This window comes from Mobula birostris, chromosome 6 (assembly GCF_030028105.1).
Source record: "Mobula birostris isolate sMobBir1 chromosome 6, sMobBir1.hap1, whole genome shotgun sequence".
Classification (NCBI taxonomy): Eukaryota; Metazoa; Chordata; class Chondrichthyes; order Myliobatiformes; family Myliobatidae; genus Mobula; species Mobula birostris.
The window spans coordinates 186,763,858-186,782,366 of NC_092375.1; the positions used below are offsets into that span (position 1 = coordinate 186,763,858).

The window sequence follows — 18,509 nt, forward strand, 5'->3', positions numbered from 1 at the left end:
TCGTCCTTCGTAGTCGAAGATGACCATGGCTTCAAAGTCAAATGGGAGATTGGTGGCTGTGGGTCCGGAGGTGACTGATGAGGCCAATCCAGGCCCTGAAGGCTCGCCCACATGTGAGACACAAGTGGGTGGGTGCTGTCGTGGCAGTGGATGCTGCTCGGGCCTTGCGCACAGCACGCTTTCGTTGCGCCTCAATGATGCGCCTGACTTCAGCTGCACGGGCTCCTGTGGTGATCTTGCTGCGCCAAGCTGGACGGTCGAGGGCAAGTGTCTCCCACGTGTTGATGTCGACACCCAGGCCTTTGAGGGACGCTTTCAGGCAGTCTTTGTAACGTTTCTTCTGCCCCCTGACTGAGCGCTTGCCCTGACACAGTTCTCCGTACAGCAGCTGCTTAGGCAATCGGCTGTCTGGCATTCTGACCACACGTCCAGCCCACCTGGCTTGGGCTTTCAGCAGGAGGGTGTAGACGCTGCAGAGCCCAGCTCGCTCCAGGATTTCCGTGTCGGGCATTTGTCCTGCCACCTGATGTGGAGGAGTCTGCGGAGACAGCTCAGGTGAAAATGGTTGAGCTGTTTGGCGTGTCTGCTGTAGACAGTCCAGGTCTCGCTGGCGTAAGGGAGGGTGGTAAGGACCACTGCACAGTAGACCTTCAGCTTGGTGGTAAGGCTGAGTCCTCTCCGCTCCCAGACGTTCTCACGGAGTCTCCCAAAGGCGGCGCTGGCTTTGGCAATCCTGTTGTTGACCTCAGCGTCTATGTTCACTGCGCGAGAGAGTATGCTGCCCAGGTAGGTGAAGTTGTCGGTTGCCTGGAGGTTCTGGCCCTTCACCGTGATGCGCGGCTCCTGGTATGGCTTTCCTGGGGCAGGCTAGTACATAACTTTGGTCTTTTTGGTGCTGATAGTGAGACCGAAGTTGTCGCAGGCTTGTGAGAAGCAGTCCATTTCACGCTGCATCTCCTGCTCTGTGCTGGCGTTGAGTGCGCAGTCATCAGCAAACAAGAAGTCTCTGATGACAGTCTCTTGCACCTTTGTAACTGCCTGCAGGCGCCTAAGGTTGAACAACCTGCCGTCAGTCCTGTATCTGACGTGGATTCCTTCTTCGTAGTTATGGAAGTTCCCTTGACCTTTAGGAGTAGATATACAGTCGAGACTTGACTTGAGGAGTTTGCCCTCCTATGTTGGGCCATCCATTTGTGAACATAAACAGAGCAATACTGTACATGCCATCCAATGCAATGAGAACTGTACAGATCTGTATATCGGTGAGACAAAACAACTACTTCACAAATCCACAAACACGAGGAAATCTGCAGATGCTGGAAATTCAAGCAACACACACAAAATGCTGGTGGAGCGCAGCAGGTCAGGCAGCACCTATAGGAAGAGGTACAGTCGATGTCTCGGCCTGAAACGTCGACTGTACCTCTTCCTATAGATGCTGCCCGACCTGCTGTGTTCACCAGCATTTAGTGTATGTCACTTCACAAATCGATGGCCCAAATAACCTACCAACCAGTACGTCTTTAGACTGTGAGAGGAAACCAGAGCACCCATAGGAAATCCACGAGGTCACAGGGAAAACGTACAAACTCCTTACAAGCAGTGGTGGGAATTGAACCTGGGTTGTCTGTACTGTAAAATATTGTGCTAACCACTAGGCTAACGTGCCTCTGCTTTTGCCATCTGCACACTGGGAAATAGATGCTGACTATCCACTCTGTCTATGTCTCTCATAATGTTATACACCTTATCAAGCCACCTCTCATCCTCTGTTGCTCCAAAGAGAAAAGTCCTTGCTTGCTCAACTTTTCTTATAAGACATGTTTTCTAATCCTGGCTGATTCCTGGAAAGCCTCCTCTGCACCCTGTCCAAATCCTCCATGTCCCTCCTAAAATGAAGTGACCAGAACTGAACACAATGTAATCTAATCAGAGTTTTCTCAACAACCATAAGACCAGAAGAAATAGGAGCAGAATTAGGCCATTTGGCCCTTGAGTTTGCTCCACATGGTTGATCCAATTTGCCCCTCAGCCCTGGTTGCCTGTCTTCACCCTGTATCCCTTCATGCACCGACTAATCAAAAATCTATCACCCTCCGTCTTAAATATACCCAGTGACTTGGCCTCCACAGCTACCTGTGGCAACGAATTCCACAGATTCACCACTCTTTGGCTAAAGAAATTCCTCCTCACCTCCATGTTAATAAATTCAGTTTATGAGAAAAGAATCCTTGCATGCCCCAACAGATGTTACTGTCTGTGAAAGATCTTCCATCTTGAATAAGTGGATTGATCGAATGCACATACCTGCATCACATTCAAAATTGCTGCCGTTTCGAAATTGACTACCCTGAGGGCACGCACAAGAGTAACCTCCCGGTTTCAGCAAGCACAGATGACTACAGACATCCTTGCAAGGATTAGGCACTGAAACAAAAGTGGAATATTAAAATAGACTATGTGGCAAAGTTCTCAAAATATGCATTTAATTTGAAATAACAAAATCCATAGTAAAATCAGCTTCAGGTGTAGGAAAATGCTTACATGTTAGGGAAAATAGCAGCCTTCATGCACAAGTGAAAAGGAAAAATGTCAAAGGGATTGTTCATCATCATCATTTTTGCACTATTTTTAATTTAACTATTTAATATACATATATACTTACTGCAATTGATTTACTTATTTTTTCTATATTACAGGTTTCCCCCGCCATCCGAAGGTAGAGTGTTCCTATGAAACGGTTCGTAAGCCGAAATGTCGTAAAGCGAAGAAGCAATTACCATTTATTTATATGGGAAAATTTTGTGAGCGTTCACAGACCCAAAAATAATCTACCAAATCATGCCAAATAACACATAAAACCTAAAATAACAGTAACATATAGTAAAAGCAGGAATGATATGATAAATACACAGCCTATATGAAGTAGAAATACTTTTCCACAATGATTACTGAACTGTTCTCCGTAGCGAAAATCTCACGCAAGTGCCGTCGGCATAAAATCTCACGCAAGGCGCTGTTGACAAGGACACTCTCTTCGGTAACCTTTAAGCTATGAAGCTGCCGAATCATACCAAATAACACATAAAAATACACAGCCGATATAAAGTAGAAATAATGTATGTACAGTATAGTATCACTTACCGGAATCGGGAAGACAGCGTCGAGCACACAGATGATGGTGTGTTAGACTGAGTCGTCGCAGGTTGGGGTGGTGCAGTGGCCCCCCACCCTCCAGGCCGCCGAGCGATACATTGCCGCGAGGCACGCAGGAGTCCAGCGGTAGCCTGGAGGCGCACAGCACATCTTTAAGAAAAAGCCGAAACAAACATGCTAATTAATTAGGTGCCACCCGGCATGTAATTGTCGGTGGCACCTAATTAATTAGCATGTTTATTTCAGCATTTTTCTTGAAGATGTGCTGTGTGCCTCCGGGCTACCGTCGCATTTTCCGCGAATCGGTATCTGTCTGTGGCCTGGAGGTTGGGGTGGTGGGACACTGGGGTGTCATCTCGTTGTCTGTTTCCATTAGAGCAGGCAGCTCATCTTCTCCTATGACTGCTCGCCTCAATGTCGAAGGTCGAGGTTCGTCGTCTGCTATGGCTGATATGGAAGGCTTGCTTGACTGCTGAGCCTCGCGCATTTTTCTATCACACAGATCTTTGTAAGGACTCAAACCATCTTGTAAATATCCCCTAAACCAACGTACCCTTTCAAAATTAAAGTCTTACTTTATCATTACTCATTTGGTTTCGATTGTTATCTTTTTTTCTTCCAATTGCATCAGCTCTTCATCTGTCAGTTCTTGGTGATGGGATGCCAAAACCTCTTCAACATCATGTTTGTCAGCTTCCACAAGCCAAACTCACGTTGTCCTTACTTCGTTCACCACGATCGAAACACTTAATTATGTCTAGTTTTGCTGTAAGTGTAACACCCTTACGAGCTCTTTCAGGCTTTTCCAATAACTCAGAACTCATCTTGCAAACAGCTGCTCACAGGCACGTGTTTAAGCAATGCCATTCCGAATCCGGGGAGAGTGGCTGCTCGGGGCGCGCGTTGCCTTTTATCGCACGCTGATTTTTTTGCGCGCTGCTTTTTTTGTAACAGTGAAAACACCTTCTGAAGGCGAAAACAGGGTACTAATGTAGGTCTTTCGTAACAGTGAGGTTTCGTAAAGCGGACATTCGAAAAGCGGGGGACACCTGTATCAGTTATTGCTTTGTACTGCTGCCACTGAGTTGACAAATTTCACGACATATGCTGGTAATATTAAACCTCATTCTCATTCTGATTCTGACGTGACGATCATGGTATTCCATCTATCATGACCATGATTGTTCTTGGCAGACTTACATCAGAATACAGATTTTTTGTTCCTGCTAAGGATCAATTTATATTTGAAGATCTAGAATTTCAGCTTCTAGACTTGTTTATGATTTTATAAGACCGTTTCAGTGGACACTCTAATTCGAGAATCTTCCTCATCATCAGATTACAGGAAAGACTCTAGCATGGATAACGCAGTGGATGATTGACAGGAGGCAAAGAGTGGGAATAAAGGGAGTCTTTTCTGGCTGGCTAGTGGTGTTCCACGGGAGTCTGCATTGAGATCGCTTTTTTTAACGTTATATGTCAATGATTTAAATGATGGAATTGATGGCTTTGTTGTAAAGTTTGCGGATGATATGAAGATAAGTGGAGGAGTAGGTAGTTTTGAGGAAGTAGAGTGGATACAGAATACTCAATGGGCCAAATGGCCTAATTCTGCTCCTATATCTTATGGTATTGTTACGGTAAAAGAAATGAGCTACATCTAATTCTGCAGTTATGCGGTCATGCAGCATAGAAACAAGCTTTTACACTGAACATGTTCCTGTCAATCATTGAAACTAATTGCATTTACCAGCTCTTGGTCCATACTCGTTTATACTTTGGAAATCAGCGAGCTCATTTGGATCCTTGGAATCACTGAATCATAGAACCACAGCTTGTTTTTTCTGTGCCAGGTTCTATGACGTGGGCAATTATGGTCTTCCCATGATGACCAAGATTGTTCTTGGCAAAGTTTTCTGCAGAAGTAGTTTGCCATTGCCTTCTTCTGGACAGTGTCGTTACAAGATGGATAACCCTAGCCATTATCCATCCTCTTCAGATATTGACTATGTGGCATCCTTGTTCGCATAACCAGAACTTGTGATATACACCAGCTGCTCATACGACCATCCACCACCTGCTCCCATGGCTTCACCTGACCCCGATCAGGGGGTTAAGCAGGTGCTACACCTTGCCCAAGGGTGACCTGCAGCTAATGAAGGGAAGGAGTGCCTTACACCTCCTTTGGGTGTAAGGAGACATATCTCTACCTCACCACCCAAATGGGACTGTTAAAGCTACAATAAAAGAAAATGGATGTACTGAACTCTAAAAGTAAAGCAAGTAAAATAATGGAGTGTGGTCCATGTGACAGGAATTTCATAGCTGAGCAAATGCCATCACTAATAGAATACAAGGAGAAATCAGTCAATATCACAGTGACATAACAGAACAGGATACACCTGAGCATTTAAAATTGCATAGTAAATATACAAGGAAGAATCAAGTATCATGAAGAATTTTCAAGCAAAGGTGAGAGGCATTGATCGTGTGGATAGTTAGAGGCTTTTTCTCAGGGCTAAAATGGCTGCCACAAGAGGGCACAGGTTTCAGGTGCTTGGGAGTAGGTACAAAAGAGGTGTCAGGGGTAAGTTTTTTTACGCAGAGAGTGGTGAGTGCGTGGAATGGGCTGCCGGCAACGGTGGTGGAGGCGGATACAATAGGGGCTTTTAAGAGACTTTTGGGTAGGTACATGGAGCTTAGAAAAATAGAGGGCTAAGGGTAACCCTAGTGATTTCTAAGGTAGGGACACGTTCAGCACAACTTTCTGGGCCGAAGGGCCTGAATTGTGCTGTGGGCTTTCTATGTTTCTATTCAGAGAACTCATTGATGCACAGAGTTTCAGGGAAGCTTTGATGATGGGATTTATGCTGGAGGTGACCTTATTTTATTCATAGAGTCGTACAAAAGTACAGCACAGAACCAGGCCCTTTGGCCCATCTAGTCCGTACCGAACCATTTAAACTGCCTACTCCCATCGACCTTCTCTAGGACCACAGTCCTCCGTAGCCCTACCATCAACGCACCTATCCAAATTTCACATAAAACATTGAAAACAAACTCGCCTGCACCTTTGGGATGGTCACATCCCACACTCTCACAACTCCTAAACTCTTCAGCTTTCACTCTTAGCCCACGACCTCTGGTTGTAGTCCCACCCAACCTCAGTGGAAAAAGCCTGCTTGCATTTACCCTATCTATACCTCTCATAATTTTGTATACCTCCATCAAATCTCCTCTCAACCTTTTATGTTCCAAGGAATAAAGTCCTAACCCATTTAATCCTTCCGTATAACTCAGGTCCTCCAGACCCGGCAAAATCCTTGTAAATTTTTTTTGAATGATTCATTAGCTGAGTTAGTACAAGGTGGATGGTGTTAATTAAGTCTTTTATCTATTACAGAGGAAAGACCTGAATTCAGTAGGCTCCTGTAAGCTGTAATAGTCCTTGCTTTGTGTAATAATCGGACAAACTACTGTGAATACTTAAAGGAAATAAATTATAGCACGCTCCTTATGTCATACTAATTGTTTACGAGGATTATATTTTGCAGAGTCAAATTCCTTATAGGACTGACACACTGACATAGCAATGTACAAGGTACAAAGCAATTTTGTTCAGAAATTGCCCAGTCAAGTACGAGACAGTTTTGCCTCAGTAGTGTTCATCACCATCAATACACATTTTGGTAGCTTATGTAATTAACACTCAGATCAATATTCCTGTATACAGTACCGTGGAAAAGTCTGACACACATATACAGGCCATAAAAAAAAAAATCATGGCATATGTGCGTGGTGATAAACCGGATTCTGATATGGGTCTCTATTGTGGACTGAGGGTGGGAAGGGAACAGGGAGAGAGGAGGGAGCAGGAAGCACCAGAGAGATGTTCTGTAATGATCAATAAACCAATTGTTTGGAGTCTGGTGTCTCAAGGCTAGGTGTGCCTGCACTCGCACCTCCCTGCCCTGGCACTACTTCTTTGTTACCTATCCAACACCCCTCCCTCGGTGTTCGACCCTCACCATTCCCAACACCCTTTGCTTCTGCCAGATGTACAAACTCGCTCTCTGCTCCCTACGTATATATGTGCTTAAGACATTTGCACAGTACTGCAGGATGTATAGTACCATTGATAGGTGGATGTTTAAAAATTTTATTTATATTTTCTTGTATTTATCATAATGATTATTATCAAAACGACTTCCAGATTTTGACCTACAAAGTTGACCATCTTTCAATTTAGAAAAGGGTTGAAAATTTAGCAATGATTATCATACTGTTACATTTTTCTTGTATTGATCAGTTCTTTTCATATAATGTGACTTTATTTATTTAGAAATATAGCACAGAACAGACCCTTCCAGCCCAACGAAATGCATGGCCCTGCAAACTAACTATTTAACATTAATCTAATCACAAGACAACTTACAATGACCAATTAACCTACTAACCGTACGTCTTTGGACTGTGGTAGAAAACCGGAGCACCCGGAGAAAACCTACACATTTCACAGGGAGACCAAACTGTACAAAGTCCTTACAGAAATCGTCAGGATTTAACTCGGAACTTTGACACCTGCCCTGAGCTGTAATAGCATTGTGCTAACCACTATGCTACTGTGGCATAAATAATGCAAAATCCCACACACCATAAAAGAAAATTTTTTCATATTGTTTGTAAGTTATATGCAAATAGTTGGCCAATGCTGTACTTTTACATTCTTTTGGAACACTATGTGATTTCTCTGCAAGATTGTGTAATAAGACAGTAGGCATTTGTTCCACATTGCATGGCATTGAACATATTTAACTCCTGACTGCTCAAAAATTATTTGTTATGGAAACAGTAATGAAGAAACCTATATCTCTATGTGACGGTATTCCTGAGTTTCTACCCAAGACCTGAATGACTGACTGTCGTGAAAACTGAGAGGAAGCTACTGGCACGATGAAGGAAGCCCTAAATACCAGCAAGATCAAGACCAAAATTGGTCTTTGGAATGTACGAACCATGTACAACTTGGCACTGCACCGTAGAGGCAGAAGTGAGGACCAAGAACCACACCAGGAGCACCTCATCTCTGCCTCTCAGACCCTCAACACAGGAGCCCCCGAGGGCTGTGTCCTGAGCCCCCTCCTATACTCGCTATCCATCCATGACTGTGTTGCCATTCACAGCTCCAATCTGCTGATCAGATTTGCAGATGACCTTGTTTTGCCATTGAGAGGCCTTATTTCCAACAATGATGAGCTAGCCTACAGAAGAGTGGTCAATACCCTGACACAGTGGTGTCAAGAAAGCAACCTCTCCCTCAATGTTGAAAAAACAAAGGAATTGATCATGGATTACAGGAGAAATGGAGACAGGCTAACTCCTATTGACATCAATGGGACTGTAGTTGAGAGGGTGAGTAATTTTATAATTGAATTTAGGAGCCGAGAGGTAATGTTGCAGCTATATAGGACCCTGGTCAGACCCCACTTGGAGTACTGTGGTCAGTTCAGGTCGCCTCACTATAGGAAGGATGTGGAAACCATAGAAAGAGTGCAGAGGAGATTTACAAGGATGTTGCCTGGATTGGGGGGCATGCCTTATGAAAACAGGTTGAGTGAACTCGACCTTTTCTCCTTGGAGCGACAGAGGATGAGAGGTGACCTGATAGAGGTGTACAAGATGATGAGAGGCATTGATCATGTGGATAGTCAGAGGCTTTTTCCCAGGGCTGAAATGGCTGCCACAAGAGGGCACAGGTTTAAGGTGCTTGGGAGTAGGTACAAAGGAGATGTCAGGGGTAAATTTTTTTACGCAGAGAGTGGTGAGTGCATGGAATGGGCTGCCGGCAACAGTGGTGGAGGCGGATACGATAGGGTCTTTAAGAGACTTTTGGATAGGTACATGGAGCCTAGAAAAATAGAGGGCTATGGAGAACCCTAATAATTTCTAAGGTAGGGACATGTTTGGCACAACATTGTGGGCCGAAGAGCCTGTATTGTGCTGTAGGTTTTCTATGTTTCTATGTTTTTTTTCCCTGATATACACATCACCAAGGATCTCACCTGGACTGTACATACCAGCTGTGTGGTGAAAAAGCACAACAGCGCCTCTTTCACCTCTGATGGCTGAAGAAGTTCGGCATGAGTCTGTAAACCCTTTCTGGGAACTGTACTCTCCTCAATCGCAGGGCACTACAGAGAGTGGTGTGGACACCCTAGCACATCTGTTGATGTGAGCTTTTCTCTATTTAGGTTATTTACAGCAGCAGGTGCATAAAAAGGGCCTGGAGGATCCTCAGAGTCTCCAGCCATCCCAACCACAAACTGTTCCAGCTGCTACCATATGGCAAACAATACTGCAGCATTAAAGCCAGGATCAACAGGCTCCAGGACAGCTTCTTTCACCAGGCCATCAGACTGATCAATACACATTGATCTGATTGCACACCTGACTGTGCACTGATCTGATTGTGTATCATACATGTATACAAAACAATTATGTATACAATCTTAGTGTTTGAGCAACATCCTCCCACATGTCCCTTCTGTATTGCTTGTATGTTGCGATGGAGACGCAACATAAAGATCTTTTTCTCCCTTGGATGTAAGAAATAAAATAAATATATCATACATAAAAAACAGAGAGATGTCCAAGGGCAGACGGAGACAGAATCATTGCTGCCTTAATCGCCAGCGACGTAAAAGGCAGTCACTAATTAACAAACTTCTGGGCAGTGTTTGAATATTTAACTGGGCAAGTTTTGATAAAAAATTACTTTTGGTATTGAGATCGTACCTGAGTGATTGTAACGGCTCTCCTGATAAATCCTAACTTGGGTCAGCCATGGGTTTACCATCAGAACCTTCACCTTCTGTCCTTTTCCAAATTTATCTTGCTTCCATACTTCACCAATCCCTTTCGATGTCCAATACAAATGATTTTCAAAAACATCCAGACTAAATGGGTTACCCAAGTCTGAAAGAAAACAAAGAACGAAATGTTAACTTTGTGCTGTAAAAGTTCATTTTAAAACATCGTTCAAATTTCTGAAAATAAATCCTTTAAATATCAAAGAATGAAAAAGTCAACATTCCCACCTAGAGGAAAGATGTAAATAAGGTTGAAGGAGTACAGGGAAAACTTACAAGGATGTTGCTGGGACTGGAGGACCTGAGTTATAAGGAAAGATTGAATAGGTTAAGACTTTATTCCTTGGGATGTAGAAAATTGAGAGGAGATTTGATTGAGGTATGTAAAATTATGAGGGGTATAGAAAGGGTAAAGGCGAGCAGGCTTTTGCACTGAGGTCGGGTGGGACTACAACTAGAGGTCATAAGTTAAGGGTGAAAGGTGAAAAGTTTAAGGTGAAACTTCTTTACTCAGAGGGTCATAGAGTCTAGAATGAGCCGCCAGTGTAAGTGGTGAAAGCCAGCTCGAGTCCAATGTCAGGAAGGGCAGTCAGATGATAGGACAAAATTGCAGCTAACAGGGTGAGTATCAGTGCATTAGGGATGCAGAATCAAAAAGCATAGCAAATACAGCACCCAGTGTTATATCTCAATGCACGGAGTATAAGAAATAAGGTGGATGATCTTGTTGCACTATTACAGATTGTCAGGTATGATGTGGCCATCACTGAATCATGGCTGAAGAATGGTTACACGTTGTACCGGAGGGTTACGATGGTAGACAGAAAGGGTGGTGTGGTTCTGCTAGTAAGAGTGAGAGAAAGAATGTGTGTATATAAATAAATAACGGATGGGGTACGAGGGGGAGGTGGGGGAACTCCCAGTGGCCACACATTTTAATTCCACATCCCATTCCCATTCTGATACGTCTATCCACGGCCTCCTCTACTATAAAGATGAAGTCACACTCAGGTTGGAGGAACAACACCTTATATTCTGTCTGGGTAGCCTCCAACCTGATGGCATGAACATTGACTTCTCTATATCTTCCGCTAATGCCCCACCTCCCCCTCGTACCCCATCCGTTATTTATATACACACATTCTTTCTCTCACTCTCCTTTTACTCCCTCTGTCCCTCTCACTATACCCCTTACCCATCCTCTGGGTTTTTCCCCCCTCCCCCTTTTCCGTCTCCCTGGGTCTCCTGTCCCATGATCCTCTCATATCCCTTTTGCCAATCACCTGTCCAGCTCTTGGCTCCATCCCACCCCCTCCTGTCTTCTCCTATCATTTCTGATCTCCCCCTCCTCCTCCCACTTTCAAATCTCTTACTAGCTCTTCCTTCAGTTAGTCCTGACGAAGAGTCTCGGCCTGAAACGTCGACGGTACCTCTTCCTAGAGATGCTACCTGGCCTGCTGCGTTCACCAGCAACTTTGATGTGTGATGCAAGATTATTTTCAGTGAGTTATGTGGATTGTATTTTCTCAGTGTCACCTTGTGGGTATGAAGTGTTTACCTTTTATGTGCAATTGCTTGCCTTTGGTCTAGCTCTGGGTTTTCACTTGTGTTGCGGGTGTCTCATTTGGGATCATGACAATTATTAAGCTCTCTTTGTACTTATCAGTTTTATTCATCTTGGGGTAATTAAATTAGCGGGGGATTTTCAAAGTCTCACATTGTAGTTGTTGTCTTTGGGGGTTATTGCTTTGTCTGGACATCAGGGCTGTCTGATCAGTCCTGAATTTCTATGTGCTCCGGGGTGTATTTCGGAAGGGGGGGTCTTGCCAACCCCTCTTTGCTCGGTCATTGTGGATCCTTATCTGGTGAAACTCTGACCGAGTTCTTCTGCGTATCGTGAGTGATTTCAGCTCTTCAAGATCCTGCATAGTTTGCCTGAGCTCTGGTTAGTTTTTCTGGCTAATTTCTCTGATAAATCTTTTGTTTTCTTTGAATTGCTGAAGACTCTGTGATTCCTGCACAGTGAGTTCACCAGTGATCCTGACAGTCAAAGTAATTTTATTATCGAAGTACATATATGTCACATATACAACCCTGAGATTCACTTTCTCGCATAGAGTCAGTTATTACTACAATATTGAGAAAACTATTGCTTCACATTAAGTGACCTCAACATGACAAAATTAAATTATTTCAACTTAATAGATGTTCGCAGCAAATTCAGCTATTTACTTATGCTTATCCCTCATAGCCCGATTATAAACCCAGCACCCGAGTGCCCTCATTACCATCTCAGGTGACTTCAACCATGTTACCATGGCTAGAACACTGCCCAACTTCACGCAGTATGTGAGCTGTACAACCAGAGGGGAGAGGACTCTGGATTTGATGTACGCTAACGTTAAGGATGCATACAGCTCCTCTCCCATCCCCCCACTGGGAAGGTCAGATCACAACCTGGTGCATCCAAAACCCTGCTACGTGCCTCTGGTGAAGAGTAAACCTGCAACCTTGAGGGCAGTGAGAAAATGTTTGGAGGAGGCTTATGAGGCGCTCCAGGGTTGTTTTGAGGTGACAGACTGGCAGGCACTCTGTGAGCCACATGGAGAGGATATTGATGGGCTCACAGAGTGCATCACTGATTACATCAACTTCTGTGTGGACTGCAATGTTCCAACAAGAACTGTCCTTTGCTATTCAAATAACAAGCCATGAGTGACAAAGGACATTAAGGACATCCTGAACGCTAAAAAGAGGGTGTTTAGAGATGGAAATAGGGAGGAGCTGAGGGCAATACAGAGGGACCTGAAAGCCAGGATCAGGGAGGCTAAAGACAGGTACAGGAGGAAGCTTGCGTGGAAACTCCAGCAGAACAACATGAGAGAGGTCTGGAGGGGGATGAGGACCATCGTTGGGTTCCGGCAAACTAGCAACAGAGGAGCTGAAGGCAGTGTGGACAGGGCCAATGAACTTAACCTGTTCTTTAACAGATTTGACATTGTGACCCCTGCCCGTCCCCCACGAGACATCTGTTGTCAGCGCCCAACCAACACATATTCCACTCTCCCCTCCTACCCCTCCTCACAGTCCCCCACCCTGCTCTCATGACTATACCCCTTCACCACACGAAACCACCACGGTGGGCTTCACAGCTGAACAGGTGAGACGACAGCTGAAACGTCTCAACCCAAGCAAGGCTGCAGGACCGGATGGTGTCAGTACCAGGGTGCTCAAAGCCTGTGCCCCTCAGCTATGTGGAGTACTTCGCCATGTATTCAACCTGAGCCTGAGGCTCCGGAGGGTTCCTGTACTGTGGAAGACGTCCTGCCTCGTCCCTGTGCCGAAGACGCCGTGTCCCAGCGGCCTCAATGACTACAGACCGGTGGCACTGACCTCCCACATCATGAAGGCCCTGGAGTGACTTGTTCTGGAGCTGCTCCAGCCTATGGTCAGGCCACACTTAGATCCCCTCCAGTTCGCCTACCAGCCCCAACTAGGAGTTGAGGATGCCATCGTCTACCTGCTGAACCGTGTCTACGCCCATCTGGACAAGCCAGCGGGCACTGTGAGGGTCATGTTTTTTGACTTCTCCAGTGCGTTCAACACCATCCGCCCTGCTCTGCTGGGGGAGAAGCTGACAGCGATGCAGGTGGATGCTTCCCTGCTGTCATGGATTCTTGATTACCTGACTGGCAGACCACAGTACGTGTGCTTGCAACACTGTGTGTCCGACAGAGTGATCAGCAGCACTGGGGCTCCACAGGGGACTGTCTTGTCTCCCTTTCTCTTCACCATTTACACCTCGGACTTCAACTACTGCACAGAGTCTTGTCATCTTCAGAAGTTTTCTGATGACTCTGCCATAGTTGGATGCATCAGCAAGGGAGATGAGGCTGAGTACAGGGCTACGGTAGGAAACTTTGTCACATGGTGTGAGCAGAATTATCTGCAGCTTAATGTGAAAAAGACTAAGGAGCTGGTAATAGACCTGAGGAGAGCTAAGGTACCGGTGACCCCTGTTTCCATCCAGGGGGTCAGTGTGGACATGGTGGAGGATTACAAGTACCTGGGGATACGAATTGACAATAAACTGGACTGGTCAAGGAACACTGAGGCTGTCTACAAGAAGGGTCAGAGCCGTCTCTATTTCCTGAGGAGACTGAGGTCCTTTAACATCTGCTGGACAATGCTGAGGATGTTCTACGAGTCTGTGGTGGCCAGTGCTATCATGTGTGCTGTTGTGTGCTGGGGCAGCAGGCTGAGGGTAGCAGACACCAACAGAATCAACACACTCATTTGTAAGGCCAGTGATGTTGTGGGGATGGAACTGGACGGTGGTGTCTGAAAAGAGGATGCTGTCTAAGTTGCATGCAATCTTGGACAATGTCTCCCATCCACTACATAATGTACTGGGTGGGCACAGGAGCACATTCAGCCAGAGACCCATTCCACTGAGATGCAACACAGAGCGTCATAGGAAGTCATTCCTGCCTGTGGCCATCAAACTTTACAATTCCTCCCTTGGAGGGTCAGACACCTTGAGCCAATAGGCTGGTCCTGGACTTATTTCATAATTTACTGGCATAATTTACATATTACTATTTAACTATTTATGGTTTTATTACTATTTATTATTTATGGTGCAACTGTAACAAAACCAATTTCCCCCAGGATCAATAAATTATGACTATGACTATTAGTCCTAATATTGCTTTTCAATAACAATTGTTAAATCCATAAAAGTGTCTTACCTCCATTAATAACCTGTATTCTGTCAGTCCCATCAAACTTTATAGACTCTATGAGGTTCTCCTTGGAATCACTCCAATAGACTCTGTCACCATTGAGATAATCTATGGTGAGGCCCGTCGGCCAGCCCAGTTCACTGTTAACTAACACTTGCCGGTATTGTCCATCCATCCAGGCACACTCTATCTTGGGATTACTGCCCAAATCTGTCCAGTAGAACAGCCTAAATTAAGAGTTAAAGTCAGTACATGTAAATAACTGAAGTTCTTTCAATTTCTGTTTTAATGTTGCATTATGTGTGGTAAGTTGGTTTATTACTGTCACATTAACTGAGGTACTGTGAAAACTTTCATTTGCGTACTGTTTATACAGATCAATTCATTACAATGAAGCATTGAAGTGGTATAAGCTAAAACTGAATGCAGGGTAAAACAATCACAGCTTGTAGAATAACGTGTTACGGTACAAAGAAAGTGCAGTGCAGGTAGACAATAATGTGCAAGATCATAACTAGGTAGATCATAAGATCAAGAGTCCATCTTATCATCCTGGGGGAACATTCAATAGTCTTGTAACAGTGAGGTCGAAGCTGCCCTTGAACCTGGTTCAGGCTTTTGAACCTGCACATGCTTTCAAACATTTGTATCTTCCACCTGATGGGACAATGTATGTCCACCCTGTGCAAAGACAGTGATGCATCTCTTCCTGACAGGCTGAATGTCCTTTACAAAAAAACACACACAAATTCTGAGGGAACTCAGCACATCAGGCAGCATCTGTGGAAATGAACAAACAGTCAATGCTTTGGGCTGAGACCCTTCATCAGGACTGGAAAGGAAGGGGAAAAAATGTCAGAATAAAAAGGTGGGGGGGGGGGAGGAGAAAGAGGGTAGCTAGAAGGTGATAGGTGAAGCCAGGTGGGTGGGAAAGGTAAAGGACTGGAGATGAGTAAGTATGATAGGAAAGAAGAGTGGACCATTGGAAAAAGGGAGGAGGACAGGCACCAGGGAGAGGTGATGGGCAGGTGAGAAGAGATAAAAGGCCAGAGTGGAGAACAGAAGGACATATCTAACCCCATTACGCTGAGCACCGCTGCTCCTCACGGCTGCGTGCTCAGCCCACTACTGACAGGTGACTGCACTTCTACATCCAGTTCAACATCAGAATCAGAATTATCACCAGCATGTGTTGTGAAATTTGTTAACATAGCAGCAGCAGTTCAATGCAATACGTGATAATACAGAAAAAAATGTAAATCAATTACAGTAAGTACATATATGCATATATTAAATAGATTAAAAACAGTGCAAAACAGAAATATATATTGAAAGAAGTGGGTTCAATGTCCATTTAGGAATCGTATGACAGAGGGGAAGAAGCTGCTCCTGAATTGTTTAGTGTGTGCCTTCAGGATACTGTACCTCCTTCCTGACAGTAACAATGAAAAGAGGGCATGTCCTGAGTGGTGGGGGTCCTTAATGATGGACACCCCCTTTCTGAGGACCGTGCCTTGAAGATGTCTTGGATACTACGGAGGCTACTACCCAAGATGGAGCGGACCAATTTAACAACTTTCTGTAGCTCCTTTTGGTCCTTTGCAGTAGAGCTCCACCCCCCCACCCCATCCCCATACCAGACAGTGATGCAGCCTGTGAGGATGCTTTCCTTTAGAAGTTTTTGAGTGTTTTAGGTGACAAACCAAATCTCTTCAAACTTCTAATAAAATGTAGCTACTGTCTTGCCTTCTTTATAGATGCATTGATAAGTTGGGACCAGGTTAGATCCTCAGAGATCTTGACACCCAGGAACTTGAAATTGCTCACTCTCTCCTCTTCTGATTAAACCGGATCATCAAATATGCTGATTACATAACAGTGTTTGTCCTCATCAACAAAGACGATGAGATAGCGTATAAATGGCTGGCATAATGCTGTAAGCACAACTTGAGTCTCAACATGGACAAGACCAAAGAGGTGATTGTGGACTTTAGGAAGGTGCATGCTGATGACTCCTCACTGTACATACACATCTCCTCCAGGGTGACAGTTAGGATCACCAGGTTTCTGGGAGAGCACTGTGACAGGTCCTGAATTACCCCTATGAACTGTGCTTTTGGAAAGAGAGGGAGAGAGTTTTAACACCAACATCTTGCTTGTAAGAGAGAGAGAAGCGAAGACTGCTCACAGCATGTTTACATTTTTACAAAGACACTGGTTTCAGCTTCTGAATTCTTAGAGAGAGAGAGAGAAGGGAGGAGCTGTTTGAGTGACAGTAAGTATTCAGCGGTGAGATAAATAGAAGGTCAGATGATAAACAGACAGACACATGGTTTTGAACACTGAATGAGCTTTGTTGTGCCCACAGAAAAAAGTGGGTTTTGGAGGATCAATCAGGCGAATCGATCAGTGTGAAAAAGGAGTGACTGGTGGGGAGTTGTTTGTGTGTCCAACCCCCGCCTGGGTTGATAATTCCACCACAGAAGAACGGTCCCCTTTGTTGTGGTCACAGTCGGTGACTTCTTAAGGATTTTGGAGGACAACAGGAAGATTGACGGTGTCAGCTCACCTGAAGACTCAAATCTCTCCCTCTCTCTCTCTCCATCACTACTCAACTCAATACCACGAACTGAACTGAACTTTACTCACCATCGTAAGATTATTTACCCCTAGACTTGAAGAAACTTGGTTTTCATATATTTCCACACACACACATTAATATATCTGCATTTATATTACTGTATTGCGTAGTTACTAACAAATACCATTAGTTAATAGCAATACTGGACTCCAAAGTGTTGTCCATTCCTGCTGGTTCTTTACCCCTTCATGGGATACATGACAGCGCATAATGGATATTACCTGTTCTCTCAACACCACCTCTTTAGTCAAGAAAGCACAGCAGCATCTCAACTTCCTGTGGAGATTAAGGCAAGTAAGTCCCCACCCACCTCTATTTTAACCAACTTTTACAGGAGCACCATTGAGAGTGTCCTGACCACCTGCATCACCATCTAGTACGGGATTTGTAAGGCATCTGGCTGCAAGTCCCTACAAAGGATTGTGAGGATTGCTGAGTGGATCATTGAGGTCTCTCTTCCATATGTTAAAGATATTTATCAGGAGCACCACATATGCAGGGTCTTTAGCATTGTCAATGACCTCTTCCATTCATCCAACAATCTCTTTGAACCTTACCATCAAGTAATAGGTACCATAGTATTAGGACTAGAACTGTTAGGATGGAAAGCAGCTTCTTCTCCCAGGCTCTAAGACCACTAAACTCCCTGCCACCGCCGAGGTCTCATCACGTATGAAGCACCAGTAGCATTATACTGTTTTTTAAATGTGTTGTAAATGCAACTTATTATTTGTTAGTTTATTTATGATAATGTAACTTGAAGTATTTTGTGTGTGAGCTATATGTACTGTCTTATGCACCTTGGTCTGGAGGGAAGTTGTTTCGTTCAGCTATGTATGGTTGAATGACAACAAAATGAACTTGAACTGATGTCATATTAAAGAACTAATTTTTCAGATTAACCATTGTTGTTTAGGTAAATACAGCATCAATTTCCATTAGGCATATCCTACACAGAGTAAGTGACATCAGCCTAGATTTTTTTTTAGCGTGTCGCACCAGACAGTCAGCCATTCTTGTCTGGCGTGTGGTGTCAGGATTGGTCTCCTTTTGGATTAACTGGGTCATGACATGAACGTTCCTGACTCGACCCTTTTT

At 44.4% G+C, this 18,509-nt stretch overlaps 1 protein-coding gene across 1 annotated transcript in view; it reads right to left on the bottom strand.

The window, feature by feature from the left end:
* Window positions 1–18,509, bottom strand: part of lrp2a (low density lipoprotein receptor-related protein 2a) — a 405,821-nt gene that overhangs the window by 31,900 nt on the left and 355,412 nt on the right. Inside the window, exons 66-68 of the mRNA XM_072259785.1 lie at window positions 14,777–14,997; window positions 9,952–10,131; window positions 2,308–2,427 (exon numbers count right to left, since the gene is read on the bottom strand). Of these exons, the coding sequence (XP_072115886.1) occupies window positions 2,308–2,427; window positions 9,952–10,131; window positions 14,777–14,997 (521 nt within the window). The remainder of the gene's footprint in view (window positions 1–2,307; window positions 2,428–9,951; window positions 10,132–14,776; window positions 14,998–18,509) is intronic.